General features: G+C 39.9%; 1 protein-coding gene across 1 annotated transcript; it reads left to right on the top strand.

Moving 5' to 3' along the window:
* Positions 1-10,927: 10,927 nt before the first annotated feature.
* Positions 10,928-18,113, top strand: LOC104244560 (BEL1-like homeodomain protein 9). Its single transcript, XM_070165452.1, has 4 exons — positions 10,928-11,968; positions 15,511-15,878; positions 17,069-17,129; positions 17,428-18,113. Exons 1-4 carry the CDS (start codon positions 11,189-11,191, stop codon positions 17,989-17,991), a joined length of 1,773 nt encoding a protein of 590 aa, XP_070021553.1. The 5' UTR covers positions 10,928-11,188; the 3' UTR covers positions 17,992-18,113.
* Positions 18,114-19,176: the final 1,063 nt, after the last annotated feature.

The raw sequence follows: 19,176 nt of genomic DNA, 5'->3' as shown, positions 1-19,176 counted from the left end.
CTAAAACATGATCATATTTCATAAACAAATAATATTTTTATTTTTTTTTAAAAAAAATAAGCCAAAATCTACAGCCAAAGGAGAGTTAAGAGAGTCACAAAAATGTTGAGAAAGAGGTGTGTGTATGGGTCAAAATCCGTCTAAGGAGATTCGGCATGAAGAGGTGACAAAGTGTGAGAACAATGTCTCATCATGGGCAACTAGGCCAAGGTCGACCCGGGCTTGACCGTATGGAGCCGCTGAGGACGAGCAACATGAAAAGGAATGATGGCTAGTACAGCTTTAGAACTTTCAAAGGGAATATTATTGAATATTCCCTCTGCTGTACTTATTTAAGATTTTTGGGAAGATCCCATATAAATAGTAGAAGAGAGAATGAAAAAGGCATGTAATTTTGATTCTGATAAGCACTCTAATGGAAAAGTTGACTCCAGAAAGAGATAGTCCAAAATATTACCTTTCCATAAGAATTCAAGTCGCTGTTCATTCCACCTATATGAGAAAATTCCATATATTCCAATATCCATTTGTCTTACATCATTGTCAGATAAGAGAATCATCCACCTCATTCAACATTTGGGTGAATCATTCTCTCTATTTATACTTATTGCCATTTAATATAGTTATTGCTCATTATTGTTTCTCCATTCATTCTAGACAACATCATTTAATACCATTTGTATTAAATTGGCTCAAGTGATTATTCTGTACTATTCATACAAGCACGTGTTAGGTCTAGAATATATTATATTTAACTAGGATTTACCCATAATCTTTTATTTAATTGGTTTAACAAAAGGTTTCATACTTTTTGGTGAAATAATTTAGCGCCGTCTGTGGGAAAATTTCTTGTCAAATTCATGGAAAAGAAGTCTCTAAGTTCATAACGGAAGAAGCACCACCAGCAGTAAAAAAACTACTAGAGGCATAGCCGGCGAGTATGCTAACCAACATACTCGATAAACTCGCCCAAAGGGCGAGCAGGGAAGATGCACGAGTCGACATCACAACAATAACCATTGAGCAGCATGTCCCTCCTCCATCAATAGGTATCACTCACACTGTTAATGATGTAGGTAATGACACCCTTATAGCTATTCTAAGAAAAATGGAAGAGATGGAGAACAAGAACAAAGTACTCCGCGACCAAATGAGGTAGCAGCAGGAAAGGGTAGATAAGATACCATGTGCCCCAAAGTTTCTACCAAAATGAGATGCCAACATGTTCGTAGAACAACCATATAGCGACGAGGCCGCACCCAATACTATACCTAAAATATTCAAGATGTCGCCATACTTGAAGATATATGCTGGCACAACGGATCTTGAGGATCACGTCACCTACTCTGTCACCGCAGTAAAGGGCAACGACCTCGCCAAAGAGCAAGTATCATCCATATTGCTAAAAAATTTGGTGAAACCCTAACCGGGGGAGCACTGACGTGTTACTCACAACTGCTAACGCGATCCATAGAGATATTAGAGGAAATGGCCGACAAGCTCGTCACCACACACGCCGGGGCCAAGAAAGCATAGGCGAGGGTAAACGATATATTTGCCATTAAACAATCACCTAGCGAAGGGCTCATGGACTTTCTCGCTCGGTTCAACCGTGTTAGAATGACTCTTCCAAATGTGTCAGAAGGTATGACGGTAGCAGTATTCCAAAATAAGCTGAACAGGAGCGGTTCGAGGGCAACCAAAAAATTGTTAAGTTGGCTCATGGAATACCCCATACCACTTGGGACGAAATACACAATGCTTATTGCACCGAGATCAGAGCAGATGAGGACGATCATAGCGGACCGCCCAACGGTTGACATCAGTCCAAATGGAGGCGAGAAAAGACCGCAAAACGATAACAAAAGAGACCATACAAGTCCACGCCCCAATCGTGAAAGACACCAGCCACACGTCAGAGCTGCTGTCATACCCCCCCCCCCCAACGGTGACGGGTCATCCAAGCCACAGATGAGGACTCATCGAAATGAGAGAGGTATGCCTCTATTACTATCTACTCACAATTTTTGTGTTTCTCCTTCAGAGATAGTCTACGCCCTAGAGAAGCTCGGCCCAAAGGTGAAATGGCCACAAAAGATGAAGTCCGACCCAAACACAAGGAAGTTGAATGCCCTCTATGAATTCCACCAGGAACAAGGTCATACGACCGATGACTGCATCACCTTGAGGCAAGAGGTAGTGAACATGCTCCACAAGGACATTTGAGAGAATTAATGAGTGATCGAGGAAGAGAGAACTTCGCTCGGGGACGAGAACATCATCAAGGACCGCCGAAGCCACCCTCCCCAGCCCGCACCAACCAAATGATCATTGGTGGAAGCGACGAGGCATCAATCAACAACATAAAGTTCACAACCACCCATAAGCTGAAGCAATCAATCACCCATGAACGGTATGACGACCTCAAAGAAAGTATCATCTTCGATGAGTTGGATACCCACGGTTTGACCTTTTCTCACTATGATGCTCTTGTTATTACTTTGCATGTTTCAAATACCGATGTAAAATGGATTATGGTAGATGACGGAAGCAGCGCGTGCATTATCCACCCCTATGTCCTCACACAAATGAGGCCTGAAGATGAGATAGTGCCATGCTGCATCACACTAACGGGTTCTAACAATGCAATTGAGCGGACTTCCGGAGAAATAAATCTACCCGTTCTGGTTGGTGATATCATCCCGGAAATAACATTCCACATTATGGATCAAGATACAACATACAACGCCATCATAGGACGGCCATAGATACACGCTATGAGGGCCGTCCCATCCAGCTTATATCAGGTCGTCAAGTTTCCCACCCTATGGGGAGTATTTAGCATTTGCGGCAAGCAGCGCACAACCCAAGAATGCTACCGCATCGCCCAAGACCGCACCTACACTCAATAGTTAAAGGGCAAAGGTGCAGAAGCATAGCAATTAACGAGGTCGAAGCCAAACACAGACGAAGGGAAATATGTCATCAAAGAACCCAATGTCGTGGAAGCTACGAGATCAATCGTGGAAGACCAAGACAAGAGCGACCACAACAAAAAGGCATATATCGGACACAAACTACAAGAACCAGGTAAATTCCATCAATTTCTAACTAACAATGCGAACTTGTTTGTCTTCTCTCATGCAGATATAACGGATATCCCGAAGGACATAGCAACACACAAATTGAACGTCGAACCACTCTACCCCCGGTACGACAGGTTAGAAGAAAATTCAATACCACAATAAATGATGCCGTCCGTGAAGAGGTGGAAAAGTTACTTGAAAACGGCTCTACCCGGGAGTCTAAATACCCCCAATAATACGCCAACATGGTCATGGTAAAAAAGAAAAAATGGGAAATGGTGAATGTGCGTAGACTTCACAGATCTCAACAAGGCATGCCTGAAAGACTTATTCCCACTACTTCACATTGATCAGCTTATCGAGCAACAATATGGCATGAGCTACTATGTTTCCTGGACGCCTATTCAGGTTACAACCAGATCCTCATGGAGGAGGAAGACCAGCAAAAAACCAATTTCATCACCCACTAAGGGACGTACTGCTACAGAGTTATGTCGTTTGGATTAAAAAACACAGGGGTGACATACCAAAGGCTAGTAATCAAAATGCTCAAAGAGAAGCTCGAAAAAACCATAGAAGTATATATTGACGACATGTTGGTCAAGTTGAAAAGAAAGGAAGACAACATCGACCATCTGAGGGAAGCCTTCGACATACTCAAGCGGTACGACATGAAATTGAACATCTAGAAGTGCGCCTTCGGCATAATCTCAGGAAAATTCCTTGGATTTTTGGTGTCGCTAAGAGGCATCGAGGTTAACCCCGACCAAATCAAGGCTATAGAAAGAACACCAGAAAACCTGACCAGCAAAAGCATGTGTAGAAGCTGACTGGCCGTATAGCTGCCCTGTCGAGGTTCATCTCACGATCCTCTGATAGATGCCACAAATGCTTCAGTGTGCTAAAAAGGACAATGGACTCTAATGGAATTTCGAGGGCGTCGATGACCTGACAGAACTAAAGGCGTACTTATCTTCGCCCCCGCTGCTTGCTAAGGCAGAACTCGGAGAGTGCCTCCTAATATACTTGGTTGTGTCCGACGTTGCAGTAAGTGCAGTCCTGGTCCGAGAATATAAAGGTATGCAATATCCAATCTACTACATTATCAAGACCTTGGTCGACGCTGAAATGAGGTACCACTACCTCGAAAAGCTAGCCTTGACTTTAGTCGTAGCTTCACGAAGTTTTAGACCTTATTTCCAGTGCTACCCCATCTCGGTGGTCACGACCTTTCCTCTAAGGAACATATTACATAAGCCCGAGCTGTTGGGTAGGTTGGCCAAATGGTCTATTGAGTTGAGCGAGCACGATATAACCTATACCCCGTGAATAACGATAAAGTCACAAGTACTTGCCGACTTCGTCACCAACTTCAACGCTAAAATAATGCTCGAGGTCAAAAGGGAATCCACTGATACTTCCCCCATGACACAGGACCTATGGATTCTGTACACCGATGGCGCCTCCAACGCATCAAGATCTGGACTGTTACTCGTACTCGAGGTCCCGACATGTGAGATAATTTGCCAGTCCATACGGTGTCCCGATATGACTAACAATGAGGCCGAGTATAAGGCCGTGATTGTAGGGTTAAAACTGGCCCTCAAGTATGGAGCATGACGGGTAGTCCTTTGATGTGACTCACAACTCGTCATCAATCAAGTCACAGGGATATTCCACATTAAGGAACAAAGGCTACAAAAATATCAGGCCGAGATTTGCAAGTTACTGCCTGAGTTCGACAAATACCAGCTCAACCAAATACCTCGAGCGTAGAACATTGAGGCGGACGACGTCGCCAAATTGGTGGCCACCACTAAAAGCATAACCAAAAAAGAGAATGTGGCCACACTCCTCCACTCGACCATCGACCAAATTGAGGTACGCACTATTAACCTAACTTGGGACTGGCGCAACTGTATTGTCGCCTACCTGCAGGATGGAGTACTTCCAAACAACAAAAATGAAGCCAAAAAGCTTCGAATGCAAGTAGCCAAAGCATCATCAAGAATGATCTACACAAAAGGACGTATGATGGCCCTCGATCAAAATGTCTAGGACCAAACCAGACATGGCACGTCCTAGAAGAGGTCCACGAGGGTCACTGCGGGGCTCACGCCGGCAACCGAGCCCTAGTCAAAAGTCTAACACGAGCAGGTTACTACTGGCCCACAATGAAAAAGGAAGCAGCTAATTTTGTTAAAAAAATGCGAACCGTGCCAAAAGTACACCCCATGATCCACCAAACGGGCGAACACCTCCAATCAGTCACTTCGCCTTAGCCTTTCATTAAATAGAGAATGGATATCGTCGGCCTCCTTCCCGCAGGACGAGGTAATGTATGATTTCTTTTTGTTTTGACTGACTATTTTTTCTAAATGGATGGAAGTAGGTGTGTTTGCCCAAATACACAAACAAGAAGTGATCGCCTTCATATGGAGGAATATCGTATGCCGCTTCGGCATCCCCAAAGAAATTAGTTGTGACAACGGATCCCAATTCACAGGGAAGAAGGTCGCAGAGTTCTTCGAGAAATGGCACATCAAAAGAATACTCTCCACGCAATATCACCCCGCAGGCAACGGACAAGATGAGTCATCCAGCAAAACGATATTGAATATCATGAAAAAGAAACTTGAAAATGCCAACGGACTATGGCCAGAGAAGCTGCCAGAAGTGCTGTGGGCGTACCGCACCACGCCAAAGACAAGCACAGGGGAAACGCCATACTCACTGGTCTATGGGACTGATGCAGTGATACCAGTCGAAGTCGAAGAACCGAGTCTAAGATATTCAAATGAGAGCGGGCCAAACAACGATGAAAGTAGAACGTAAGACCTCGACGAGGCCGAAGAACGAAGATACATGGCTTACATAAGAATGGTAGCCCAAAAAAAATTGGCAGAGCGATAATACAACAAAAAAGGCAAGGTTAGTGTGCGCGGTGAAATCTGGGAGGCCGATTTCTCCTCGACAAAATTCCTCGAAGGGTGATCCCGGATGCCCGGGATCTCGAGCCAGTCACTTCCCTCAAGATCGGCCGGTACCCTGCCAAGGATAATGTCGACCGAAGCTCCGACAAATGTAGAAATCTCCCGAGGAATGCACCTGGGGTCGATCAAGTCTATTCGAGTGGCTCGACATCAGCCCGTGCTTACATCGTAAAGCTAGCCGGTTGTCCCATCCCATTTCTTTTATCACGCAACGTATCTTGTACTAAGTTTGGGCTCCCCCTTTTTCTATAAAAGGGGAGTCGCTAACACCCTGTAAAGCCAGAGCTCCAACTATTCTACTCAACTACAATAATATCTTCTCTCTCTCCTCTCTAACTCGCTTGCCCTCACTAGCTCGAGGCCATTTAGCATTTATTGACTTCTTACTTGTTCTTTGTTTATCGCTTGGTATTGGCTATATAGAGCTTTTTCTTGATCGTAACCTAACTGTTACACCATTCCCGATTTCCCCTGATAGTTCGAGCTCAACCTAGACATTGACCCCAAGGTCCCCGTCGATCAATCCTACATCCGGGCAACAAGCCTCTCGGTTTGATTATTTCCTTGTTTTAGCTTGCATCTCATCGTTAAAATTCACATTCTTAGCATCATTTGCTCTAACAACTAGCTCGAGAATAGATCACATATTTTTAGAATCCCATTTACAAATTTAATTGTTGTTACCATTTTAACGGTAAACAGTTAGGCCACTAAGAGTCGGGCACTATGTACTCAAAGCCAAAACATAGGCGAGCAAGGATCCACGGGAAGGCAAGCCGGGGACCAATTGGGACGGCCGATACAAAATCACGGCGGCAGTAAGCAAAGGGTCATTCCAGATAGAAACATAAGAGGGAAAATTACTACCAAACAATTGGAACGTCGTCAATCTCAAATACTTCAATATCTAAGGATAGACGTCCCCCAAGTCGTACTCTTTTTCCCTCACCCGAGTTTTATCCCAATTGGATTTTCTCGGGGAGGTTTTTAACAAGGCGACGAAGAGGGCATCTCGAAGTTAAGTATAAGTTCATTGCTCGACCTCTCAACTACTTCTCCAAGTCGACCAATGAAGGGACTAGATAGACTGGGACTTCTCCAATGTATTCATGAACAGAGCTAAAACATGTAAACTTCTCCAATGAATGTATAAACAAAGCGAAATATGCAAACACATGATGTTTACATTTCTCCACCAAGTTTATATATTACGCCAATCCAGGAAACAGCATTCGACTTCGTTCGAATTAATTTTAAAGTCATCATTCAACCTCGCTCGAATCAACTTACATCCGACTTTGTTCGAATCAATTTTAATATCAACATCCAATCTCGCTCGAATTAACTCACATTCAACCTCGTTCGAATTAATTAAAAGTCATCATTCGACCTTGCTCAAATCAACTCACATTCGACCTCGTTCGAATTAATTAAAAGTCATCATTCGATATCACACGAATCGACTTACATTTGACCTTGTTCGAATTAATTAAAAGTCATCATTCGACCTCGTTCAAATCGACTCACATTCGACCTCGTACGAATTAATTAAAAAGTCATCATTTGACCTCGCTCGAATCGACTCACATTTGACCTCGTTCGAATTAATTAAAAGTTATCATTCGACCTTGCTCGAATCGACTCACATTCGACCTCGTTCGAATTAATTAAAAGTCATCATTTGACCTCGCTCGAATTGACTTACATTTGACCTTATTCGAATGAATTAAAAGTTATCATTCGCCCTCGCTCGAATCGAGTCACATTCGACCTCGCTCAAATTAATTAAAAGTCATTATTCGACCTCGCTCGAATCGACTTATATTTGACCTCGTTCACATTAAATAAAAGTCATCATTCGACCTCGTTAAATCAACTCATACTCGACCTGACCCGAGTTCAACTTACAAGTTTACTTCGTTTGAGTCAACAACAACGACATGAGACTTACCCAGATTAATTCAAAGATATATTCAGTCATGTTCAAAAGCAACTACTTGAAGAAAATCGTTCGAAGAAGAATAAAAGACAAACATATGGTAAAGGGCTGCAATCATTTTATTCCAAAAGTATCTTACAAAGGGCAAGAAAGGCGCCCACAAAAAAAGAAGAAGAAAAGAACAAAAACTAAGTACAAAGTACTACACATCATCCCCCGCCTTCTTCGCCGCCGTCTCCCCCACTCGACCTAGCAGCGCCGTCTCCATCACTCGGCCCAGCCGCGCCAATCCCATCACTCGGCCTAGCAGTGCCATCTCCATCACTCGACCTAGCAGCGCCATCTCCATCATTCGGCCTAGTAGCGCCGTCTCCGCCATCACCTTGGGGATACTCATCCTCGTACCGGGCATCTTGCTGGATCATAACCACAAGCAATCCTAGCCGTACGTGCCTCAGTGCGAGCATCTTTAAAGTCAGCCTCAGGAACCTTACATGCCATTATCAAATTACTATAAATGTCCATTTGAGCCTTGGCAAGGATCCACAACTCATATAAGGGCCGTGGAAAGTCAGGGAAAGCAAAAGTATGAGAGGAGGACGGTTGGGCTAACAATTTCGCCTTCTCAGCCTCAAGGACGATGACCTGCTCCTTTAGATCTGAAACATCTTTATCGAGACCACCAATCCATTCATTAGACCTCGGCTCCTTGAGTGTGGTATCTCAGCATCACTTCCCCGTTCAAATCTAAGGACACGAACGACATCCTCCAATTCTGCCACCTGCACCAATGTTGCCACCTGGGCCCCCTCGGCCCTCTCTAACTCCGCCACTCTCTTGACAAACTCATCACTCAAGCCATTTGCTATGACCAAGATCAGCTTGCAGAGACATCACTTGAGCCTGGAGGTCGACACATTCGGCCGAAACCCCCTTATTCACTTCGTTCTCGTCTTCCTTTATCTTGAGTGCTCTCTCAAGCTCGCTGCATTTGCCGATGACTCTCACGAGCTCATCATCCTTCTACCTCAACTCCTCCCTAAGAAACTAGAGTTTACCTCCCACGTGGAGTAGAGCACGCATCTCACGGTACTTATCACGAAATCGACAATACTTCGTAACCATTTTCATAAAAACCACTTTCCGCTTCTCCGCTCGGCGGGCACTCTCGATTTCCAAGATAAGAGTTAAAAGAGAGAGATCCAAAAAAGAAGGGAAGAGACAGTAAAAATGAAAAAGAGAAAAACACAAGGTACGAGGACAAAAATAAAGATACCAAATCACCCACAAAGCCAGTCCAGATACGCTCAACAATAGGTCGGCATCCTTGATAGACTGTACAGTCTTGTTCTCAGCGCTAGAGCAGAGAGGAACCAAAAAGGGAACCACACTCTCTGTGTAGGTCAGCAAGCTACAATCCAAATGGATAACTATTGAACGAGAAGATCTATCAGTTTTCACCTCAACCCGAGTAAGCCCCTCATCAAACATCTTCTCCTCATCGGGGTCGATGTCAGAACCGGATTCAAAATCATATACGGTCACACCTCTTTCCCCCTCCTCGGTAGAGGAAGGAACATCGACTAGCTCGGATGTCGACGGATCATTACTCGGCACGACCGTGGCAACCTCTGGAAAAGGAGCAATCTCAGCATCAAGAACTGAAATCCTAGCGTCCGACGCCACGCCGATTTCAGGCACGACTGGCTTGGGCTCACCACCTATTATCTATTGATCCTTTTCCCCTTGCTATCTCGCCGCCAACCTCTAATCGCCGCCTTTTCAACTGAATCGCTTCCTCATCGCTCGTCGACGACTCATCCACCAAATGCAGCAAAGGAGGAGTCGTAGTCCCCGTTGATGGGGCAGCCGCCCGACGGACAGGCCTACACAGAGCTAGGACTTTAGAAGAAGTAGCGGTCCGTAAAGACTCGCATGTAGTCATAGCAGTCAGAGACCTGGTCGCAGTACCCGACTGACGAAAAGTGGGAGTGGGAGCTTTCGCCTTCTTCGGAGCCTTTCGACCTAAAAGCAAGGGAAATCACGTGAGTAAAAAAGAAAAAAAGATACTAAGGTCGAGGTGGCCGGGGATCAGAACGGGACTCATCGGTCGACGAAGATTGGGGCCCAAACTTCTTCTTGAATGACGACCACTCCCGGATCCCCACCGTGTGTGGCAAAACCTAAGCCACCCAGTCGCGAATATCGGCGACCAACACATGAGGCTCCTTCTCGACTGCACCATAAAAGAACGATTAGGTAACTAAAGGAAGACATTAAACGACCAGTCAACATAAATACTTACAGGAGAAGTTCCACTCCTCGGGAAACCCAGCAGGGTTCGCCACCACGTGCTCGATTTTGACGAAGAAAAAGTCAAACCAAAACTTGCGATTGGTCTTATCGTCCATTTTCACCACCAGTCCTTTGGCCCCTCGATGACGAAGGTGTATTATCGTGCCCCGATAAATGCTCGGAGCGAAGAGATGTAGCAAGTGGCGGATAGAGATTCTGCGGTTGGCCAATTCCGTGTACTTTATCAACATAATGAAAAGTTTACAAATATAGGGAAAGAGCTGGACCGGACAGATATTATAGTAGCAGCAGAATTTCTAGCCGAATTTACCCATCATCTTTTATTTAATTGGTTTAACAAAAGGTCTCGTACTTTTTTGGGATACAGTGTGGCTGTTCCGAAAAATATCTGGGGTTATTACTGCTAAGGAAACCTAAGCCAATTATTAGTGATGGCTAGTCTTGCACACCCTATGCCGTAAGTTAAACGAAGAAGCCCCTGACCCCACTTACATTAATTGGTCAGTCAGTGGAAGTCTGTAAGAAAGTGACTTTCTTAGGAAAAAAACACAAAAAGAAGAAGAAGAGAAAACTTGTTAGTGTGTTAACTTGCTCCCTCCTCTCATTTCTCTCTTAGCAAATCTGCTGTAAACTAAAGAGTAGCATGTATATGATGAGGTAGTAAACAGTAAATCCTCAGTTTTTCTTTCTCAGAACTGAGAAAGGGATATCAGATATAATAATAATAGCCTTTCATTTCATCCCATCTCTTCACTTTTGCTGACTTCTTCTCTTTCTCTCTCTTTGTCTACTCAGTTTTTGTTTAATATATCAAGAAAATACAGTGCTTCTCTTTTTTGTAGTTGCAGTGAGATATGGCCGAGGGATTTGAAGCATATCATGTCCCACAACAAAGCAGAAGAGATAGGCTTAGAGTTTCTGCTTCTGGTTTACTTCCTTTTGTTGATCATCCCTCACTTATCCCCTCAGATTTCCATCTTGTTTCTGATGCTAAAGAAAAAGGAGTTAATTTCATGGATCCACAATTATCATCTGGTGTTTCCTTTCAAGAAATTAGTGGCAACCCTTTTCTCTATAGTCATCAAAATTTTAGGTTTCTTGATCAATCTTTTCATGGTGGTGATGTTGATGTGGCATATAAACAAGAACCATTTTCTTCAGTAGCTGCATCTCCTGAGACTAATGTTATTATTAATAACAATAACAACAGTAATAGTAACAATAATGTTACAACAGGTCAAGGTTTGTCTTTGTCATTGTCATCATCTCATCATTACAACCAAAGTAGTAGTAGTAATCTTCCTCTAGAGCTTAACCTACAAAGATATGACTCTTCAATATTTACTAATGACATGTCATCAAAGAGTAGTAGTGCTACTGTTCCTCTTGGACCATTCACTGGCTATGCTTCAATTCTCAAGGGATCAAGATTCTTGAAACCTGCACAACAATTGTTAGAAGAACTTTGTGATGTTGGTAGGGGAATTTATGCTGAAAATTTAGCTGCTAATGATGGATTTATAGTGATGGATCCTTCACTGGAAGCAACTTTAAGTGATGATCCCCAATATTCATGTGGTGATGCAAGTGAGCATAGGAGGAACAAGTCCAAGTTAATTTCAATGCTTAATGAGGTACCTTTTATTTTTTTTGAGATTTAAGAATGGATGCTTTTGTTTAGTACCATTGAATTATATTTCCCTTTCAAGGAAGCGTTGGAGCAATAGTTTGAGTCATAGTAGCATACACTGATATTGGTATCAAGGTAGGCTTTCTACGTCATAATTTGTGCATATGAGTGTCCTTTTTTATGGGTGGAGAGTTAGAGTACTTGTACGAGTTCGGACGAACTCTATGAGGTCGTTTGGTAGAGTTCATAACACAAAATAATGCTTGCATTAGTTTTGTGTATTAGTAATACTTTGTTTGGTACACTTTTTCAATCTATGTATAATTAATACAAGCATTAGTTATACATCCTATTTGGTATTATCCTGTGTATAGCTAATGCATAGCAAAACCATGGTATTAGTAATACCAAGGCTATCAATGCATGCATTAGTATGTCTAAAGACCAAATTGTCCTTAAAGTCCTTTAAAACTAAAGAATATAGAGGGCATTTTTGTAAACAACTAATTTTTTTAAAAATTATGCAATGCATTTTAGTTTTTAATACATCACACCAAACAATGTATAAAAAATAATCTCTACATAACTAATCTTTGCATTACTAACACATGCATTACTAATACACCATATTCAGCATTATTCTTATACACTCTGCTAAACGACCCCTATATGTTTTACTTAGACCCTCTATTGTATGAGAAAACTCGTTATAAATATATATATATATATATATATATATATATATATATATATATATATATATAAATTGCTAAACCAATAAATAAGATGAGCTAGAAGTTCGATGGCAAATTCATTATTCATATACTTTAAATCCTAGTTCTGCTCAGTCAATGTTTTCCTGTGATATAATTTGTTGTTAGCAGGTTGTCTAAATTATTTTTATCTTTAGATATAGTTCAGATGACGTGACATTAGATAGAGATTAACTCTTACCATTATGTCTTAGATTTTTCTTCACCATATGGTTTACAGGCTTGGTTTAATTTCTTCAGATAATATAACAACGATAACATGCCCAGTATTATTTTATACGGTGGGGTCTGGGAAGGGTAGTATCTATGCAAACCTTACCCCTACCTTGTTAGGACAGAGAGGTTGTTTCCAATAGACCCTCGGCTCAAGAAAATATAAGCACCACATTAATGAAAATATAAACAAGAAGGGACAGTACCAAAAAGCTATATAAAAGCTGGATTAAAACAACAAAATAGTAAGGTGATCAACAATGAAAGAACACAACAGAAACCTACTACCAACAGAAAGCGAGACTGGGAGTCAATACTATTGTTATGAACACTCTAAACTACCTACTCTACTACTCTAATCTTGAGATAATGTGTCCAATGTGTCCATTAATTTCTCTCTTATGATACAAACTAGATGTTTCCCTCACAGAAACTCAGAAAGTAATTTCTTGCACTGTAGTTACTATGTAACCAAATGTAGATTCATTCTTTAAGACTAGAGTTATGGTTTAATGTCTATCCAACATGCAATATCCAATTTGTAGTGATCCATATTTATATATGCTCTTAGCACAAATAATTAAATTTTGGTGAGTCTTGGTTGTATTATAGGTATCTAGATGCCTATACTTTTTAGGCATATAAGTTCGATCACTAAATCATCTTTTTGGAAAAAGTGATTGAGGGGAATATATTCACGAAGATTGGTGCCTTAAAGTGGCTGACAAGTATTTAGAAAGAGTTTCCAATATAGGTTATAATGAAACTTAGTTTGGCCTTATTGTGGATGAAGAGATTTGGGGAATCTATCTGAAAAGATTTACTATGGGGACAAATTATTCAAAATCCTCTTTCCTCCTCTTATTTTCCTTTTTAAATGATTGGAAATGACTAAATGAAGTTCTTATTAAAATTTTCATAAACTACATGGTTTAAGTATGACAGGAAAATAAAACTCCATTATCTTAATTAAGCTTATTTTTCCAAATTAACAATTTTTTCCCCATGTCTCTAACCTACATTTGAGTTAATCATATTTTATTAATGTGCACCTCATGATCCTTTTTATTCCATAGAGGCTAAGTTGCTCGGATAGGGGTGCGGGTGTTCGACACGAATACACATCTAGAGGTTGGACTTTCGAGATGTAAATTCTACGATTCGGTGATACGGATCTTAGTACGGATATGGGCGCGGAGATCCGGCTAAAATAATTCAAAAAAATAAAAATATACCCAAATTGTGAGAAAATTTGTGGAATACTTATGTATAGCTTGTAAAGTGTGGATTTCTTTTTTATTCTCAGCTTGTAGATAAGTGAAGGATTGATTTCCTAGATAGGTATGCTATTTTCTTCAAATTTACCCTAGTTTTGGTTCTGATTTCGAGAATCAAATTGTATCTCATCTTGAATTTTCCCGCCCGCCGCGGTCAAAGTACCCATAATTATTTGACCAAATGCGGTACGGATCCAATACTCACACCCATACTAGGGTACAACACCTAAACTACCATGTCGGAGCAACTTAGCATAGAGGTACTAAATTATCTTTAACTTAGGTAAATTGAAGTGTAAGTATTTTCTTCTCTGATAGTTAAACTTGTTATGTTATTTTAATTGATGAACTTGATACAAAAGCGAACAACTTGTAGAAGTTGCTGCTTTCGTTTTATCTGAAGGGCTCCAGAAAGCCATTCGAGCACAATGGAATCACTATCTTGATTGACTTTTATGCCAGTTATCAATTGCTCAATACACTTGATATTTATCTGATAATTCTCCAGTCTCAAATGTGATATGAAGTATGAACTATGGGTTGTTCTAGGCAACTTAATTTTGTATATATAGCAACTTCACTCTTATATTTATGGCTTATAAAAAGTCTTCATACTTAGCCTTGGGCTTTGGTCTAGTGTTAAGAGTGTGTAAAAGTCCAGCCCACTAGTGTTGCTATTCACTTTGAGCCAATGCTCGCACCTTTTTAAAATGCATCATTGGGATCTAAAGCCTATATACTTATATATCCATCATTCCTCTCGTGTTTTGTCGATGTTGGATTTGCCTAGGGTGTCACATAACCCCTCTTAGGACTCAGCGTCCTCGCTGAGGTTTTCCTCACCATCGCTCAAGGTTGCATGCGGAGTGACTCTGATACCATATGTAATGATCCAGCCCACTAGTAATACTGTCCACTTTTGACCTAGGCCGACACGGCTTTAAAATGCGTTAATAGGGTTTAGGACTTATCAACTTATATATCCAGCGTTCCTCCCGTATTTTGTCAATATGAGGTTTGCCTAGAGTGTCACTACAACGCATGATGTGGGGGTTTACGCGCATATCATGAGTACGAACGTTATAGCAGATTAAATCCTGGTATGTAAGTGAAGAAATTAAAGATTGAGTAGTGGACCCATTGTTCACAATTATAAAAAAGTATACCTAAGCTATTCAGACAAACTTTTTCATCACTTATGATTTCAAACTAAAAGTACCTATGATATTAAGGAAATCTCTCCTTGTATTCTTGACAAATCTTTTTTGGGTGATCTCCATCAGGTTTACAGAAGATATAAGCAGTATTATCAACAACTACAAGCAGTTATGGCATCTTTTGAATCTGTTCCTGGACTTGGGAATGCCTCGCCATTTGCAAAACTATCTCTAAAAGCTTTGTCCAAACACTTTAGGTGCCTTAAAAATGCCATCACTGACCAACTGCAGTACACAGGCAAATCTCAAATTTGTGAAAGTGATACAATCCCAAGAGCTGGAAATCCTGCAGGGAAAGGCATTTATTGCCAAAGACAAGCAATTCATAATGCTGGATTTGTTGATCATCAGCCTGTTTGGCGACCACAAAGAGGGCTACCGGAACGTGCTGTAACTGTTCTCAGGGCATGGTTGTTTGACCATTTTTTGCACCCGTAAGTAATATCAGTTGTATTTAACTTGAATACACTGATATAATTAATTTTTACGCGTAAGTGCATTTTAACTTATCATAGCTGGCCATTTACTTTATCTTCTATACCATAGAATTAGGCTTATTATAGAGAGTTTATTTCTGTATTATCAACTTAGGCTTATTTTAGAGAGTTGCATATTGCTGTAGGTCATCTTATTTGATTGTGTAAAAGAGTTATACACTGTCAATGCATAGTAGTTACAATCATGGCAACTTTGTACATGTTGAATTAATAAACTATGTTCGTGATTCTTGATAAGAGGATGGAGGTTGAGTATTAGGACAGATGATTAGTAAGCAGTCGAACTTTCCTTTCATTCTAGTAGTAGTAACGTTATTCATCTCCATATTCTTAGATTTCTATTACTATTGATATTGTTTTTGTTTTGGTTTTTCTATTATCTTGCTATTGTTACTGCTTCTTTGACTGTTTCACTATTGCATTCTTTCTCTATACTGTTGTGTTTATGTATGCTTGCTTTGAGCCGATGGTCTATCGGAAACAACATCTCTACCTACATAAGGTAGGGGTAAGGTTACGTACTCACCACCCTCCGTAGTTGCTGTTCATCTACTTAGTTTACAATTAGGAAACAACAAGTATTTGTGTAAGGATGCGTTTATTTGTTAATGGCTTTGTTCGTGTATTTTTAAAAAGGTGCAAGTATGGAGTTGTAAGTGAAAACTGTTCTGGAATAGATGTATGTCGAAAAACAGATATAAGTACCCTTGTCCTGCAGGCATTTTATTGGAGTTGAGCTTCCTTCTAGTGAACTTGAGAATACTTTAATCTGCTGTCTAAATTACAATAGCTTACCTAGTGTAACCCACAACTAGGTAGGAGGTTGTTTCTGGTTGACCCTCGGCTCAATGAAAAAAAACAAAGCAAGTTTGAGAAAAAAAAACTATAGTGAAGAGGCCATGTTGGAAATACTGGAGAAAAAAAAACAATAATGACATCAAAATAATAAGATAATCGACACAAAGGAACAACATGTAATATAAAAAATTGCAGAATAGGAAATTTGCTGTCTAAAATTCTAACAATCAAATTAGCTCTCTAACTTTTCTTGTTTGACGGTGATCTGGCAAAGTTAGAGATTTTTTTTTTCTGTACTTTTAACTCATTAGTGTTGATGCTATTTGCAGTTATCCTACCGACTCTGACAAAGTAATGTTGGCCAAACAGACTGGTCTTTCAAGGAATCAGGTGTGTATTTTTCAAATTGATATATACTCTGATTATATCATTCTAAAATAGCAGGATGCAGAAATTTCTTCAAAATTTTACTTTTACACTTCGAGTCCATATTACATTGTCCTAACATGTAACTTGTCTGTATTTTTTAGGTAACTAATCTCACTTTTTATGACAAGTTACCTATAATTATCTTTTTGTTGACCTGACGATGTAAAAAGTTCTTTTACACTGTCAGTATATATATAATAGTTAGACATTTTTTGCTTGCATCTACCTTATCTAATTCAATATTTTACTAATGGATCAGGTTTCTAACTGGTTCATCAACGCAAGAGTTAGACTATGGAAGCCTATGGTAGAAGAGATACACAATCTTGAAACTAGGCAAGCTCAGAAAGCAGCTTCACAAAAAGAGGGACAAAACAACAACAGCAATCCCATCGAACATTTTCCAACTAGTAATTCACTTCCATCTGAACATCCATCCACGTCTTCACAACAATTTCATGATGTTCCATCAAAGAGAACAAGAAATAATGATCCAAGTGAAACTCATTTAGGAGGTGATGATCAGGAGACAATGAATTTATCATATGACAATTTTTCGCCTCATTCTCGTGCTGGAGTAGTTGATCAAATGAGTACTGCATCAGCTGGAAATGGCGGAGTGTCGTTAACATTGGGACTTAATCAGAACAATAATGTGAGTATTGGTTTATCAGGATCCTTTCCAAGAAATGCAGCTCGACGTTTTGGTATCGATGAAAATAACGAAGGATTCATGTTTGGTGGCTTTGAAACACAAAATCGTCAGTTAGGAAGAGATAATAATATTATTGGAGGGCAACTGCTTCATGATTTTGTTGGTTGAAAAATATTTCCTGCTTCATTTATAGAATGGTAGAAAGGGTTCACTACTTTATACTATCTTTGGATAATAAATTTTTGGTAAAACCATATGTTTTAGTTATCGTTCTTAAAGGTTTCTTGATATATGTTGCGACTGTTTCTTGGTTCATTTGAGCATGTATAAAATCACGGCGCCCCAAATAATATGCTGTGTTGGTGAAAGAGGAACATTTAGTTGCTTTATATAGGATGATATGCATCAAGGATTTATATGAAGTGGTTCGAGATGAGTAAAAGCAGTCCGGTACAAGAAGTATTTTGTGTTCACGCTCCGGGGAAGGACTGCACCCCAAGTGATGTCATATAGGCAGCCTATCCTGATGCAGGCATCAGTGGCTTATTTTACGGCTCCCGTGACCTAGATGTATACATAGGTCGGGTTAGTTCGGATTTTACAATCACCAAACCAAATCAATTGTGTCAGATTATTAAATTTAAAGACCAAACCAATAAAACTCGGATTTTTCAATCTCGGTTTTTCTCGGGTTTTCGGATTATTCGGATTTTTTCGGATTTATTCCGATAAAATCTTCGTAGAACAAAACATATAACTTGTGCTCAAAATATTTCTTTAATCCTAGTAAGATACAACTATATAAAGTATTTTCCAAGAAAATAATACATAAATATGAGATTTGTCATGACATTATCCTAAAATATTCAACAATAAATACAATAAAATTATGTAATATAAATATTGCTAATTAAAAAGCCATAATAAAAATAAACATAATCTAAAAGTACTAAGTCATGCTAAAATAAGTAGACTAATAAGGGAGTATTAATTACATGACTAAACGCTAAAGAAAAAATAAAAATATGTTATGTATTTTTATCTAAATTATTACAAAACAAAAAATAGATATTCAATACATTCCGGTTCGTAGTATTGAATTGAATGTCTTTTGTTAGCATTAGTATTGATTTGATTTTGGTTTGTGCTTTTGTTAACATTATTTAATTTCCTAATATTAATGGCTATAAAACTTATTGGAACATTCAAAAGTTTTAAGTCCAACTTTGAAATAATACCTTAAAAGATAAAATTATGAAATATTTATAAATTACATCACAATAAGTATATTTATATATTAAATATATCTAAACTTTATATATATATATAATGTCGGGTTGGTTTGGTTTCGGT

This window comes from Nicotiana sylvestris, chromosome 12 (assembly GCF_000393655.2).
Source record: "Nicotiana sylvestris chromosome 12, ASM39365v2, whole genome shotgun sequence".
In the NCBI taxonomy this organism is placed as follows: Eukaryota; Viridiplantae; Streptophyta; class Magnoliopsida; order Solanales; family Solanaceae; genus Nicotiana; species Nicotiana sylvestris.
The sequence above is the reverse complement of the archived record's forward strand: the minus strand, read 5'-3'. Positions and strand labels throughout refer to the sequence as shown.